Consider the following 14,395-nt stretch of genomic DNA (forward strand, 5'->3'; position numbering starts at 1 on the left):
CTTGAGTCTTTACTAGGTGTTGAAAAGCTCAATTTTGGATATGCATACTAGTCTTGGCTTGGAACCGGTAGTTTGATAAAGTCGCTTAGTGAGTGGTTGATGGTAACGGTTTATTGTGCATCTTGGATTGCAATTCTGCTTTGATACAATGTGTTTTGGGTCAAACATTTAGTTAGCATGTGTAGCCCTCTGAATAAGCTTTCCATAGAGTTCAAGATCACCTAATTTGGACATCGGAGCTAAAAGTTATGGCCGTTTTACCAAGCTTCACTTATGCTGAAAATGGACCCACGGACAGTCCGCCATGGAGGTGGCGGACGGTCCGCCAGTATCGATTTTGAAGCTGGATAGTAACATGTTGATTCTGTGTTCAAGATAGAAATGAACAGCGGGCGGTGCGCCGGTATAGATTTCGAGGTTGAACAAAGTCTAGACATGTCCATGGCCCGTCTGTGTGTTTTGGAATGATGAAATGCGGACGGTCTGCCCCTGTAAGGGCGGATGGTTCGCCAACTCTACAATGGTCAACTTCAAGATGCATTTATTGATAATATAGCCATTGGGTTTGAACGGTAGACGGTCCGTGGAAACAAAGCATTTCAGGCTGCTTGAATGTAATGGCTAGTTTTGGAGGGTTGGCCTATATATACCCGGTTTCCTATGTGTTTGGCAAGGGGTTAGGCATCCATTTGAGCATTCTTGAGCTTGTGCAAGTCCTCCCCATGAGTTTGTGCATGTGTTGCACATAAGAGAGGGTGAGAGGCAAGATTCAAGTGCATTTGCATAAGAGATTGAGCTTTAGACACTTGGTGGAGGGTCAAGTGTGTTTTGACTTATTAGTATTGGTGTTTGCCGACACCTAGACGGCGTGGTTGTGCTATGATCCGGTGATCTTCTCAAGAGAAGCTTGTGAGAAGGCTTGGTGTGCTTATGAGAGGCATTGTGCTCACCTCACCGGAGTGGTGAAGAGCAATTCTAGTGGAATCGAGGTGTGGAGTGGTTCTTTGATCTAAGCCGGCTCAAGATCAAGCGGAGTCTTGATAGAGGTGCGGTTGGAACATTGAATCCACCTTAACGTGAATTAGGGTGACCGGCAAGTCACTGAGACCACGGAAAAAAAATTCGATCTCTCCATTGTGGTTTGTCTACTTGAGCTTATTTACTTTTGCAATTACTTTCAAGCAATTTACATCACTAGATGAACTTGAATTGCTTGCTTGTCATCCTAGGATTGCAAACCTTGATCTAGACATAGGGTGTTGTTGCACATAGTTGAGACTTTGAATTTTGGGGGTGTAGTCATGTTTTAGCCGATCGTTTTTATTCTATATCTTTATTGGCTAAGCCTTGTCAGAATTTTTAGGACCGACTATTCACCCCCTCTAGTCGGCCTCCTCGATCCTACACTTCTACATTTTATGTATCAGTACTTTCAACGGTTTAACTTAATCATGTTTCTCACATAATATGTTACACTATCCCACTTTATTTGATATTAGGAAACTTAATCATGTTTCTTTTACAAAACGAACCAAATTGATATTATTGTAGCCATTTTGGTTGTCAAGACATTTAACTTTTTATCATCCTTATGGATGGCGCTATGTTACCGTTCATCTGCAACATATGAAGCAATCAAAAAACACACCTCAAAAGCGAAAGCAATCCTTCAAATATTTTGTGGCATCATCATGTGGGTCGTAGTAGCCATGTTCTAGGAACATTGGGAACGAGGAACGAGGACTTTAAGAAACCATGGTACAAAAGGGGAGGTGCAATACGGGCCAAGCACAATTGGAACGATGTTTTGAAATAAAGAACATTTCAGACTCCCAGCTAGACGGCAGCTTAGCTGGTTACTAAATTACAAGAGCAAGAAGTCTTTGGAGACTTTGGATATAAAGTCCTGATTCGTTGGACCAAGCGCAAGGTGTTGCAGCTCTAGTACTCTTACTCTTGCTGTCCATATCCGAGATGTAGTGGATGGGCATTCCATCAGCTTTTGGGATGATGTTCCCGGTTGTCCCCGTTCCTTGTTCCATGATAAATTTTCCTAAACTCAAACATGGTCACATTCTAGGTTTTATGCCACTAAGATGGGGACAAGAAGGACTTCGTCCGATTCCCATAATAAGCCCAAATGTTAATTGTATTATTTTACTATACTTTGTCTTGTTTTACTTAGTCTCTTTCCGCCCATAAACTAAAAAAAGGTTAGGTGGAAAGCACCGAATTTGTGAAATAAAAAGAAAGCACTTCAGCAGCATTATGCTGTTATTTAAAAATACATTGGAAGTGACACATTATGCTGCCATATAATTATTTCAAGACCAAAATTGATTTCTTTTGAAAGGTATGAAATTAACAAACAACAAAATGAGCCATGTTGAAATTAAACTAGTATTTATCTGATTTTTCTCATTTTGTATCCTTCGTCCAAATTGAGTTTGAACATGAAGTTTTTTATCACATTCCCAACATATATTACCTTTGAATAAAAATTTTCAACATTTTATTTAGAGTGCTTTCAACAGTTTAGCTTAGTCATGTTTCTCACATAATACGTTACCCCAAACTAAGTATTTCCACGAGTCGTGTCTTGTAACTAACTTGTGTGTCTCCACCTCAACCACATGGAGAAAGAATTTTCACGGTTATGTGGTGCTATAATAGATAGATTAAAGAGTAGGTTCGTATGAGGGTTCATTCTTGGTGCATTATGACAAAGTTTCTCCTATTCAACTTATATCTCACTTGTGCACCAGCTCTGCTCGTTTGATGGACTATTTATAATATGGTTGTAGTGATGATGAATCAAAATCTTTATGTTAATCATACATTTTATCCTTGCAAAAGAATCGTACATTTCTAAATTAAATCATGTAAACTAAAGAAAAATAGCAATTCAGTCAAATAGTTTCGTTAAATTTTTGAATGAAAATGCATGATTTCGCTAAAATAGCTCTCTTACTTGTTTAGTTGAAAAAAATAAAGTTTATTATTACTTGGTACCACATTAAGCCGAACAATTTGAAAACATCTTCCGCTTAAAGCTGAGTGCAAATTGAGGCAAATGAAAATGTCGTAGCACCACATTCTCTTGTAGCTAGCTACCTTCATACTGTAACAAAAGAAAAGTAACAGTGTACATCTATTGCTGTAATCTACACAACTCAGAGCAAGTAAATAGGTTGATTGTTGTTCCTTTCGATCTCAGTTACTACTTTAAGCTTATTGCCGCCATCGGGCCTTCTTCTACTTCACAAACTCAACAAGGCTCATAGAGAGGGAATTGGATCCCTCAGCAACAGAATGGACAGCAAGAACAGCAAGGAAACCATTTTGCTGGGGCTGATGGTTGTGGTGTTGGTTCTGCCGCCGACGTTGATGGCGGTGCTGGTTCTGGGGCTTGTTCAGCTTCCGGTACCTCGGCTTCAACTTTTGGAGCTTCCTGCTCAACAACAGGCTCTGCCTGCTGGGACAGTTGCGATGTGCTTTGCCGGGCAAGCTCAGAAGAGTCATCTTTCATGGATCCACTATTTTTCACATCACCGCCTGCCAATCTGAAGAAATTGCAACTAATTAGGAAGAAATACTTGCCACATTTGGTTTTGAACCATTGGCTACATCCTTCCTCTCAATGAAAAATGTGCTAAGCACGGTCGTGAGAAAAAAATCATTGGTTGCATCTTTCACCAAAGTATTATAATATGCTCCTTAGTTTTTTTTAAATCCTATAATGTGCTCTTTAGTAATGTTATATCTGAACTTTGCAGATAGTCCATTTAGTATTAGAGAGATTGGTTATTGTATGCTCTACCGAAACCTGAAAATAGAGAATTACTAGAAGGCACTTGTCAGTATTCAGTTAATTAACTGTTTCACGTTTAAAACCCTATACCTAGATGCCTTGATGAAACACCTGGAGCATTGAAAACTTGTATAGTAAAACTTGTGAGGGAATAGAATGCGCAGAGAGATCATACATTGGGAATGCGAAGCTTGTTGTGCTAGCATCAGAACGGTGTGACAGGCTATGGTTGTAATCAGTCTTGTCATCCCCATCTTGGTCCCCTTCCTTGGTAGCAGGCTTCAGTTTTGCACTGGCCTGTACGGTTGTCTTGGCGCCCTCACTTCTAATAGGGCTAGAGCTGGTGCTCGGCCTTGGCAATGGCGGCAGTGGCGCCAATGGGTCATTGGGGTTGCCCATTTCACCTGATTTGCCATACAAGAAGAAATGGTCCTTTGAAAAGCTCGCGTTCCCAACGTTGATGCTAAAGAGAGATTCATTTGATGTCACGCTCCAGTCCGTCGGCTTCGTCGATTTTGACCTTGCAAAGACGGATGATGGGATTCTTTTAGGGTCTGGACACTCATCCGGTGCTCTAGACATGGCCTGCACCCGTGGTGACTGCTTTGGGTCAGTGGGTGCATGACTTTCAGGATTTGAAGATGAACCGCTCTGTTCTGTAATTGCTGCATTATGACTGAACGATATTGTGCTGCCTAGTATTGGACCCTCTATCTGAAAGAAATCATCCTCATCTATGTTTTCTGATGAAGCAGAAGATGAGGAGCTTGATTCCTTCTTGTCGAACTTGTCTGCTGGTGTTTGGTTATCAGTTTCGGCAGGGGTAACAGCAGGACTGGTGCTCGCTTGTCCTCTATTTTGGTCTTCCTCCTGATGGACCATTGTGTGGTATCAAGACAACTTCTTGATATCTGTCTTTGGTGATTGTTCCTGGCAAATGAAACAAACATAAACTCAAGTCTCCTGCTGATGTGATTATTAATTATAAACCTTAACATATTGTGAGCTTCTAACTGTAAACAGTATCTCCTTCCAATGATGTCTGACTATTGTTCAGTTATTTACTCCTACACAGTTGAATAAGTGAGCACAAAGAATTCCACTAAAAGAAGACAGTATTTTTTTTTACAACAAAACACAAACAACATCTGAGTTATTTCAAAAAATTTACTAAGCTCTGGTCATATATTATTTTGTTTTCTGCTGTGAATGAAAAAACTTGTAAAATCTCTCATCAATGATTTGTTGAGATCTCTCTAGCTAGATTGCACTTGTTAATGTTGTAGATATATGGAAAGAATCGCCATGTTCTATGATTCTTCATGATTCTGACTTCCAAGAGTCTTGCAAAACTAGAGAAGAAAAAAGCACACCTTTCATGGTTTCAGATTTGTTGTTCTTTTCTGGAAAAAGTACAGTTTCATGACCTCTTGTGAACAGGTTCCAGGGAAAAGTGAAATCAACAAAACAAATAGATACAGACGCGGACTGCCTGTAAATATTATAAAGAACATTTGAACCTTTTAATTTGGTTGCAACAACAATTAAATGGCGTACCACATTCACAAGAAGCACTCAACTTAAATGGCCATCACTAGCTTGGTCCCGGGTATCTCTTTACTTTTTAGCTTCCCCCGCGATCTATCAATCAATCTTTACAACATTTAAACCATGGAAATCAAAACAACATTTTACTAAGAAATTAAAGGAAAGGAAACAAGAAGGCGTAAACTAAGGATTACAAATCATGTTACCTCTTCAGCCCCCTACAATACTCAGCTCAGTTTCACGCCTGAAATTTTGGGGAAACAAAAGATGCAGCCAAGAAAAAGAAGATTGAAACAGAAAAAAAAACCAGATCAACAAAATGGAATGAGTGAAAGGAAGTTACATGCAAATATGGAATGGTTGGTTTAAGCGGGATAATTTCACCCACACATTCCCATCCGCAGATCTTGCGTGAGCACAATATTTTGTTACCATTTTCTTTTTTGTTGCGTTAGAAACAATGCTGGAGAGTAGGTACAGGACACTATTATTAGTCTATCATTTCTCAATATTTACATAAATCCATGCTGATATAAAGTATCTGAATTGTCTAGATTTAAAATTTGTATACTGTTTTCCTAATTTAAAAGTAGTTTTTTTCCAACCATTGTAAAATATCCTCTTAAAAAGTATCTGCACAATATAACTGGTTTATGGTTCTTATTCATAAGCTGTATACATCCATATATAAGGTCTCTAGTACATCCTGATTATAGTGTTTCTAACAGTTTTAAGTGGCATAAATATAAATGACCATTTATGACGCTTAGTTCAAAAAGAGATCTTCCTGTTGAAAAAATGGCTACTCACCACTTAGGGATCACGTGTTTTTAGGGATTTATTATGTTACCAGCAACACTGCAACATTCCTTTTGCCACCAGGTCATTTTTCATTTCTTATGACTTAAGAGCATATATTAGATGAAAATTTCTCTCGTGCCATATTTTGGACAGTAAACGTGCCAGCGACTCTGTCACAGCCACTTTTGATCTGGATTGGGTACGGGGGAGACCGCCGTCGGTTGGCTGGCCGGAGCCGCTGTAGGAGTTAGGCACCCAAGCTTGGAGAGATCCACATGAAGTCACCACCTCAGCATGATGATTTGGGTGCTCGGAAAACGCTTCACGTTATTCTTTTTAACAGTAGAAGTAGACATCATGTTGCTAACTAGACTAATTTTTCCTCAGCCCTGCATACACTGTGAGCTCCTCTCTAGACGCTTGATCATATTTTGTCAGCTTGATCCTGCAGGGGTATATCGAAATGCAATGCACATCGTGATCCTGCTAAATTTGTTTGCGCAAATTGAGCTGCAAATAAATGGATGCTCCCTTTTCACTTGTGTGTTGCTGATTCTCTTTGCCCACGGAAATGAACTTATATATATGCAAAAAAAAGAAAACAAAAAAAAAACAGGATGCCTGACGAGATCTCTTCCGTGCTACCGGCGGCCAGAAAGCTAAAGCGGCCGGCAAACTGGCCACCTGTGTCAAAGTTGAGAGCTAGTCATCGCCCTTCACGAGCAAAGCTGCTCTGATCACTCGCCTTTCTCTTTCTGCCGCCGCGCCTTTCGGTTCCTTGCTTCATTCCCAAGGATGGCATTCCATGGACGCTAGCTTATTGCCTGCCTCTCCCTGCCGGAGCGGCGACATGAATCTCCCACCACCCAGCAGAGTACCTTGGACACAGCAACCAGTGCGTGAGGGAGAGATGGTGACGACGGACTGGGGGCCGATCATCGTGGCGGTGGTGCTGTTCATCCTGCTGTCGCCGGGGTTCCTGTTCCAGCTGCCGGCGAGGTTCAGGGTGGTGGAGTTCGGCAACATGGGCACCAGCGCACTCTCCATCCTCGTCCACGCCATCCTCTACTTCTGCATACTCACCATCGTCGTCGTAGCCATCGGCGTCCACGTCTACTCCACCAAGCCCGATCCCGTAGACTAAATTTCCATGCGTTTAATTTTTTTTCCAGTAGTATACGGTGGTGTAATCATATGTGTTGGTGTTTTGTTTTCACTTTCTATATATACAGTGATTTTTCATGCTGCCCTAGATCAACAATAACAGAAATAAAATGGTAAAGAGCCTTTGTGCATGTTCTCTTGTTTATTTTTCTAGCTGCTTCTGGTTGGTTCTTCTGTTTATCCTACTTTTTTCTCTCGAAAAAATGGAACAGTGTATGGAGTGATTTTTTTTAGATGGAGGAAAGCGTTCCGGAGTATGGAGTGATTTAATTACCATGGTAACGAGCCTTTTTTTTGTTTAGTTTTCTAGCAGCTTCTGGCCGTTCTTCTGTTTATTCTACTATCGGTAGATTCTGTTTTATATTAATATGTTAATATGTTGCTATCGGTGGCTCCAAAACGACAGTGACACATTGTGTTCTTACATTGAGAAGTACTGTATTCTTCAAGCCTGCTGGTTGTCTAATGTTAGCAAAAATTACTCCAAATCTCCAATGCTCACATCTCAACCCCATCGGAATGCCCGTCGTGTGTAACTTTACACACTTCAACAAATTCTTTTAATCCGGCATGCGTAGAGCCTTCAAGGACTTTACTTGGTTTGCTTTCAATTTTTGTCATGGTTTTGGTGGTTTTCTTTTCATTCATCTTTAGAACTATAAAACCCTTCTAAAACGTATACTTCACAGACAAATTAAGTATTATCACTCAAATAACCAAAATCACTAACAAAGTATATTTTCTAGAGGGCTGTATTCGTTTCACAATTTACCAAAAGTCTATATGCATTTGTCAGAGTGTTTTAATTTACGGATACATTATGAGCAGCGCCCATAAAGAAACACGAACAAATAACACAACAATGGATCGGTGGGGAGGGTAAGGGCCCGCATGAAAAGATCCATTTAGAAAACAAACAGCTCTAGTCAGAATGAAAAGTACTACCATCGTTCGGATCGGTGGTGGGGGAGGGTAAGGGTCCGCACGAAAAGCACTACCATTGTTCACGTAGGTGGCAAACACATTTGTTTTATTTATGAAAATACTCGTCCATGTGTGCATTTCGGAACCTTTGAACTTGTGTGGATAATAACTAGGGCCCTAGCTTCTAGGTATGAACTGCTCACGTTTCTGCATACGTGTACCAGCTTCTCCACTGAACTAGTGTAACCATGGCCCATGGGTGGGTAAATGGAACAAACTTTTGGGAAATTTTTGCTATGCAGAGCTAAGTTTTTTAAAATAAATAAAGCAGTTAAGAAATTTTAGTGGCATCCTAGCTACCACAAAACGGATTTGGGTTGTCCACACCTACTACTTCTATTTGGGCCATGTATAACTTGTTGGGATGATGATGCATGCATGTTGCTGTGTTGCAGGTGGCAACCTGCAGAGCACTGGTGGCTGACGGCGCAAACTACTAGGAAGTTGTGTAGTTCAGCTAGATCCGGTGCCCAATTGCCCGTAGAGGCAAAGAGCCATGGAGGCACATGAGCAAGCTAAGATCGTTGGCTGATGGCATAGTGTAACAAGTAGTTGTGTCGCGTAAGGGTATGTTGGACTCCCACGTGCTAAAGTTTAGCACCTATCATATCGGATGTTTGAATACTAATTAGGAGTATTAAACATAGGTTAATTATAAAACTAATTGCACAGATGGAGTCTAATTCGCGAGACGAATCTATTAAGCCTAACTAGTCCATGATTTGATAATGTGATGCTACAATAACCATTTGCTAACGATAGATTAATTAGTCTTAATAGATTCTTCTTACGAATTAGCATAGGGATTCTGCAATTAGTTTTATAATTTGCTCATGTTTAGTCCTACTAATTAGCATCCAAACATCCGATATGACACGGCTAAAGTTTAGCACCTGGTATCAAACACCCCATAACTGTAGCCTCAAGAAGTATTACATATATTCATTAAGTATTGACCGAATATACGCAAGTACTACCTCCATCCTAACTACATGACGTTTAGGACAAGTTTCTTGTCCTAAACGTTATATATGTAAGAACGGAGTATATATTACAAGCTCCTTGTCCCTTTACCACATCAAACGATGGCGCACGCGTTTGGGTTCTCCTCGGTGAACGCCTCCGGCGGATACCCATACATGCCATGGCCGCAAGCGTACGAGTACGCCGGGTAATACGGCTGCGGATACTGGCACTGGTAATAATAAGACGGGTGCGCGTAAGCATAGTACGATGACGGGTAGGAGTAGTGGTGGTAGGGGGTGACGTTGCTGATGGCCATCGTCTCAGGCGCCACCGTGAAGACTCCGGCCGGGAGAGGAGCGGCGAACAGGCGGTCGTCCTTCTTCTGGTCCTCCAGCACAACCCCGTCGCCGGTGGCGGCGTGCTTTTCACCCTCACCTGCATGGGCTTCCTGATGAAGTTCCTCGGCGGCGGCGCGGTCGTCGTCGCCCGTCCTCTTCTTGTCCTCCTCTGGCTCTCCTCCTCCCTTCTCCTCCTCCTCCCGTGGCTCTTCGTTCTTACCGTTCTCTTGCGCGTCCTTCTTCTCTCCCGTGTTGTCAGTTGGGCCATCTTTCTTGGTCTCGGCTTCCGGTGGTGGTGACTTTGGCGCTGGCAGCGGGTCCAGTGGCTCCGCCCTGAAGATGGCGGCTTTCCTCCCCGTGCAGCTGCGGATGAAGCCGACCAGCGTCGCCGGCTCCACCACCCCCTTCACCATCACCTGCGAGGATTTCAGGTGCGGCACGGCGTCCTCAACACCTGATCAACGAATCGAATGAAATACTGTAAGCAACTGTCCAGGTGATGTCATATGCAATTAGCATCTTGTTGACACAAATCTCGATCAAAACCTTTGATTCGAAGTATCCTCCGCTTGATCTCCTCGCAGCAGGCGTCGCAGTGCAAGTTTATCCTCAATATCACCACCATTTTCTGGTCACGGAACAAACAAAAGGTTAGATCACTTACTAAGCCACAGGATTTCTCTTAATTATTGAGCTTTTTCGGACGACATGTCTGTATATACCATGTTAATTTCCGGTAGCTCGTACATGTCCTTGTTCCCATCATCTTTCTTGGTCTTCTTCACAGCCGGCGGCGGCAGCTTCTCCGGCGCCGGGCTCAGCAGCACCGCCTTCCTCCGGGTCCTCTTCTCCACGATCTTCACAGTCTCCGCCGGGTTCTCCACCACCTTTGGTCCTCTCACGACCACCGTGTTGGTGTTGGAATCCACGCTCACCTCTCCAACCCCTGCAATTATTCAAATCCACAAAAGCGCTCAGAAATGAAATCGCCAACCACATCAGCTCAAGCAGAGGAGTATGTTACAGTCGAGGCGCTCCAGGGAGCGGCGCAGCTTCCGGCCGCAGCCGTCGCAGTGCACCGGCGCCCTTATCACCACCTCCTCCCCGGCCGCCTTGGGGGCGGTGCCATCGCCACCCTCCGGCTTCGTCCCCTGCGCATACGTTCCGTAGTGGCGCTACGTGAGATCAAAACAGTGGAATGTTACAAATGAATTCAGCAATTCAGGAGAAATCACTTGCATCAACAAAGAGATAACACAACATATCTCTCTCTATCTGCTCATCATACCTTAGCCATCGGCTGGTGCTGTTCGTATGCGCAGTTACTTTGGACGCTAGACAACGCTTGGAGTTGGAGATACACACATGTATATATATTGGCAAGCGTGGGTACACCTACATGGAGTTTTTAGGGGGTTGCCGTGGAGAGCGCTGGGGGTGCCACGCCCGTGGCGCCGCATGCGCGAGAGCTTGGGCCTGCGCGGCGCGATCGGTTGCTTGCATTGCCCGCGCCTTGCTCTGCTGGAAACCACCAACGCAGGCGCAGTCACGCAGGCGTGCGCATAGCTAGCGCTTTGGCTGCACCCGGCGCCGTGTCCGCGCGCCGGCTTGCCAGAGAAACGCTGACGAAGGGCTGCCGCTGGAGGGGTTTGCTAGCTCATCGCCTCTTCCGTGTGCGCATCCTCGTAATGGATCTTTGTCGTGGCCACTCGTGGGGATGGTGGGTAGGTGCAGGAACATGTGGCAATGCGTCTGTTTTTTCTCTCGCTGTAATCTCTCACTCCTGCTCCCTCCTCGTATTGATATTTCTAGATTTATAGTTTTTCTATACACTTATAGATACACTATGTCCAGATACATAGCAAAACCTATAAGTTTAGAAATACCAAAACGACTTACAATTTGAGATGGATGGAATATGTCAGTGCTATTGAACAAGTCAGCCAGAGGCTCTTGAGTATAAGCAGGAAAGGCCCTTCGTCTTTGTATTTTGTTGTGGTCGATAAGCAGCATCCTCTGATATACATAGTGAGGCACCAAACAGTTAGAATGACAGCCAGTACATGGTTTTGTTGTGTGTGCCCAAGGGCAGCACATGCTCTTGAGCATTATTGTTACATATTCGTTGAAATTTTTGCCCCGAAAGGGAGATACAATATGGCTTATCCGTAAAATCGTGACATGAAAATGGGCATTGGAGGTATAGTTTCATTCATCAGCAGTAATAAGTTTAGATGATGTCTAATAAGTTTAGATGATGTCGCATTATTCAAAGCCATCTCATTAAACCCTTCATTGAGAATGGCATAAGTATTTTTTTTCTGCAAGATTCGAGAGATTGGCTGCTCAAATAGCAAAAGTGCACATCTATTAGTTGTAGTTCAAAGATCTGGCTACAAGATGTGTTACAGGAGTTAGCAGAGTTTGAATTGGAATTTTGGCGCAAACTTGAATCAACCCAGGCGGAAATGGAGAAGAAAGGGAGAAGTAGAGGCATGTGGCGCTGTCACGCAGCTGCTTGCTGGCGTGCGCTGCCGCTCTACCTCGCTTGACCGTCACACACCTGCCCGCCTTGCCGTCCAAGCTTTCCTCACGTCGCGCCCACGCTACCGCTACCGCCTCCTTTGGCCTATAAAACCCCACCGCCGACGTATCCTCTCTTTTCCCCACAGCAAAAACAGAGTTGCGTCTCGGTCGCCGGCAACATCCCCCGCCGTCCAGCCACCACCCATCGATTTCCTTCGCCAAAACCACCGCCTTGAAGCCCTGAACCCATTCCTCCAGTCATCGTCCAGCCCTATCCACTCTAGCACCCACACACCATCGTCCGCCACCCCTGTTTTGGTAAGCTGGCACCGTGGAGAGCATGGTTGTCGTAGTTGTCGTCGCCATCTTAGGGTGCAGTGGTGTCACGCGTGAGTTGTAGATGGTGTAGGTCTCGTTCATTGGTCGGGAGCATGGCCGGGTTGGCCGGTGCTCCTGTGCCACCGCGCGCGCCTCCGCTATGGCCGCCGTCGCGGAGCACCTTGCTCCGGCTGCGGCGAGCTCTGGTATAGGAGTGTGTCGGGCGTTGTAGGTCTAGGCGAAGCTACTGGTGTAGCTTGTGGCCGTCGGCTCGCCGTTGTTGAGTCGTGCACCGTCGCGAACCCTAGCGCCGCCTGCTCCGCCGCCAGTCACCGCCGTTCATCGCTGCCGCTAGCCAAACCACCCTTACAACACCCTAGTAGGTGCGCGTAGTCGAGGCGAGTCCAGCCGTGTAGTCATCATTGCCAGAATCCTCGCCGGCGGCGAGAAACCACCGTTACCCGCCGGCGCATCCACAGTCAAGGCTGGGGGTGTGGCCTGGTTGACCGGGCTCGCGTGTTAGTGAGAGAGGGTAGGATGGGGGTGAGTAGATCTAGGTTTTCCAAGGGGGTTTCCGGGATAATTGAGTTCAGGTGTTTTAGAAATTAGATTTAAATTCAGTTTTCATCTTTAATTCACTATAATTTGTAGGAGTGTCCAAAAATAGTGAAACCACTTTTGTTAGTTTTTTATTTTTCTTAATGCATTAAAATTCTTAAACCCTAGGAAAAAGGTAATAAAAATTAGATGTTTATTTAGTGCCTTATATTTAAGGTATTTAAATAAATACTTAATTTTATAAAATTTATAAAACTCTGAACAATATTTTATCATTCACAGATGCTTATTAATCCATAGGAATCAGGTTTTAAGATTAGAAATTAATTATGAAGCTTTTATAAATAAGAGAAAAGGTTTAAGGTTAGGTCAGTTAAGAAATAATTTGAGGGTTAATCTTTAATGGGTAGTTTAGTGTTGGCTTGCAACTTTATCATGAAGATATAGTTGTTGATGGTTGTTAGCACGCCAAGTTGTGAACCGCAAGCGTACGGATCAGTTGTAGCTCTTCCCTGAGAGTACCCCAAGGTTTATCAATCCGTGGAACTTATAGCACAAGATCTATTTCAACTAGCATTATTAGTGGTGTTTATGAAAGATTCAGATCCATGTACAGACAGATAACAGATAGGGCAAAGGTAACCAATCTAGAGCAACCTAAACTATGCATATGTTGTAATTCTGAGCATGGATAGTAAAGCAACACATATACGATCTTAGTAAAAAGTATATTTAAATCTACACCTCCGGTTCGGATCCCGAAACCCCCCACCTTACACAAGAAAGATCCTATCAAGATCATCTCTATTAGTGCAAGCAGGTTAAGGGTACGATCAAAAGAACGTGTCATACTCATCGGTAGATCAGGCATGCAAATCTGATCACCACGACCACAAGAACACCCTAAGCAATCTATGATCGATACATAGATTGAAAAGCAAGCAAACCCAATAAAGCATAAAACAATCAAAGGAGATACTTAGATCGCTAAGAACATGAACATATCTATTACTTCACCATGAATGATTGTACATCACAAGATCACCACTGGGATCCTACCTTGATCTTGATGACTCCTAGCTCCAGAACTCCAGTGCGATCTTCCTCGCAGGGTGATCACGTCGGCAAAGGTTCGCCTATGCTATCCTCTGACAACTGCGCGGCCCTCGGCTCTTCGGAGAGGTGTCCCTCAAGCTCATTTAGCTTCTCTGTTGCTTCATGTTAAGTACGTCGTCTTGCATATGGGGCTCGATGGATTTTTCGAGGTATTTATAGTCTAGAGAGTGCATGGAAAAAATTGGAAGGTGAGGGGGCGAAGGAAACCCTCAGGCCGATTGCCTGGGCCTTCCTTTTGGCCCCTCGCATCTTGCTTCATCTCCAA

At 43.8% G+C, this 14,395-nt stretch overlaps 3 protein-coding genes across 3 annotated transcripts; 1 reads left to right on the plus strand and 2 right to left on the minus strand.

Annotated features, from left to right (window-relative positions):
- Window positions 1-3,301: 3,301 nt before the first annotated feature.
- On the minus strand, window positions 3,302-4,693 carry LOC117842909 (uncharacterized). The gene is made up of 2 exons (XM_034723429.1): window positions 3,987-4,693; window positions 3,302-3,563 (listed from the first exon to the last, which is right to left on the minus strand). The coding sequence occupies exons 1-2, from the start codon at window positions 4,691-4,693 to the stop codon at window positions 3,302-3,304; spliced, it is 969 nt and encodes a 322-aa protein (XP_034579320.1).
- A 2,022-nt stretch (window positions 4,694-6,715) lies between these two features.
- LOC117845724 (uncharacterized) lies at window positions 6,716-7,455 on the plus strand. The gene has a single exon (XM_034726789.2). It carries the CDS (start codon window positions 6,966-6,968, stop codon window positions 7,302-7,304), a length of 339 nt encoding a protein of 112 aa, XP_034582680.1. The 5' UTR covers window positions 6,716-6,965; the 3' UTR covers window positions 7,305-7,455.
- A 1,770-nt stretch (window positions 7,456-9,225) lies between these two features.
- LOC117846418 (uncharacterized) lies at window positions 9,226-10,909 on the minus strand. Its single transcript, XM_034727576.2, has 5 exons — window positions 10,901-10,909; window positions 10,637-10,787; window positions 10,335-10,558; window positions 10,159-10,240; window positions 9,226-10,066 (listed from the first exon to the last, which is right to left on the minus strand). Exons 1-5 carry the CDS (start codon window positions 10,907-10,909, stop codon window positions 9,387-9,389), a joined length of 1,146 nt encoding a protein of 381 aa, XP_034583467.1. The 3' UTR covers window positions 9,226-9,386.
- Between the last annotated feature and the right edge of the window lie 3,486 nt (window positions 10,910-14,395).

The sequence above is a fragment of the Setaria viridis genome, chromosome 2 (genome assembly GCF_005286985.2).
Source record: "Setaria viridis chromosome 2, Setaria_viridis_v4.0, whole genome shotgun sequence".
NCBI classification, from domain to species: domain Eukaryota; kingdom Viridiplantae; phylum Streptophyta; class Magnoliopsida; order Poales; family Poaceae; genus Setaria; species Setaria viridis.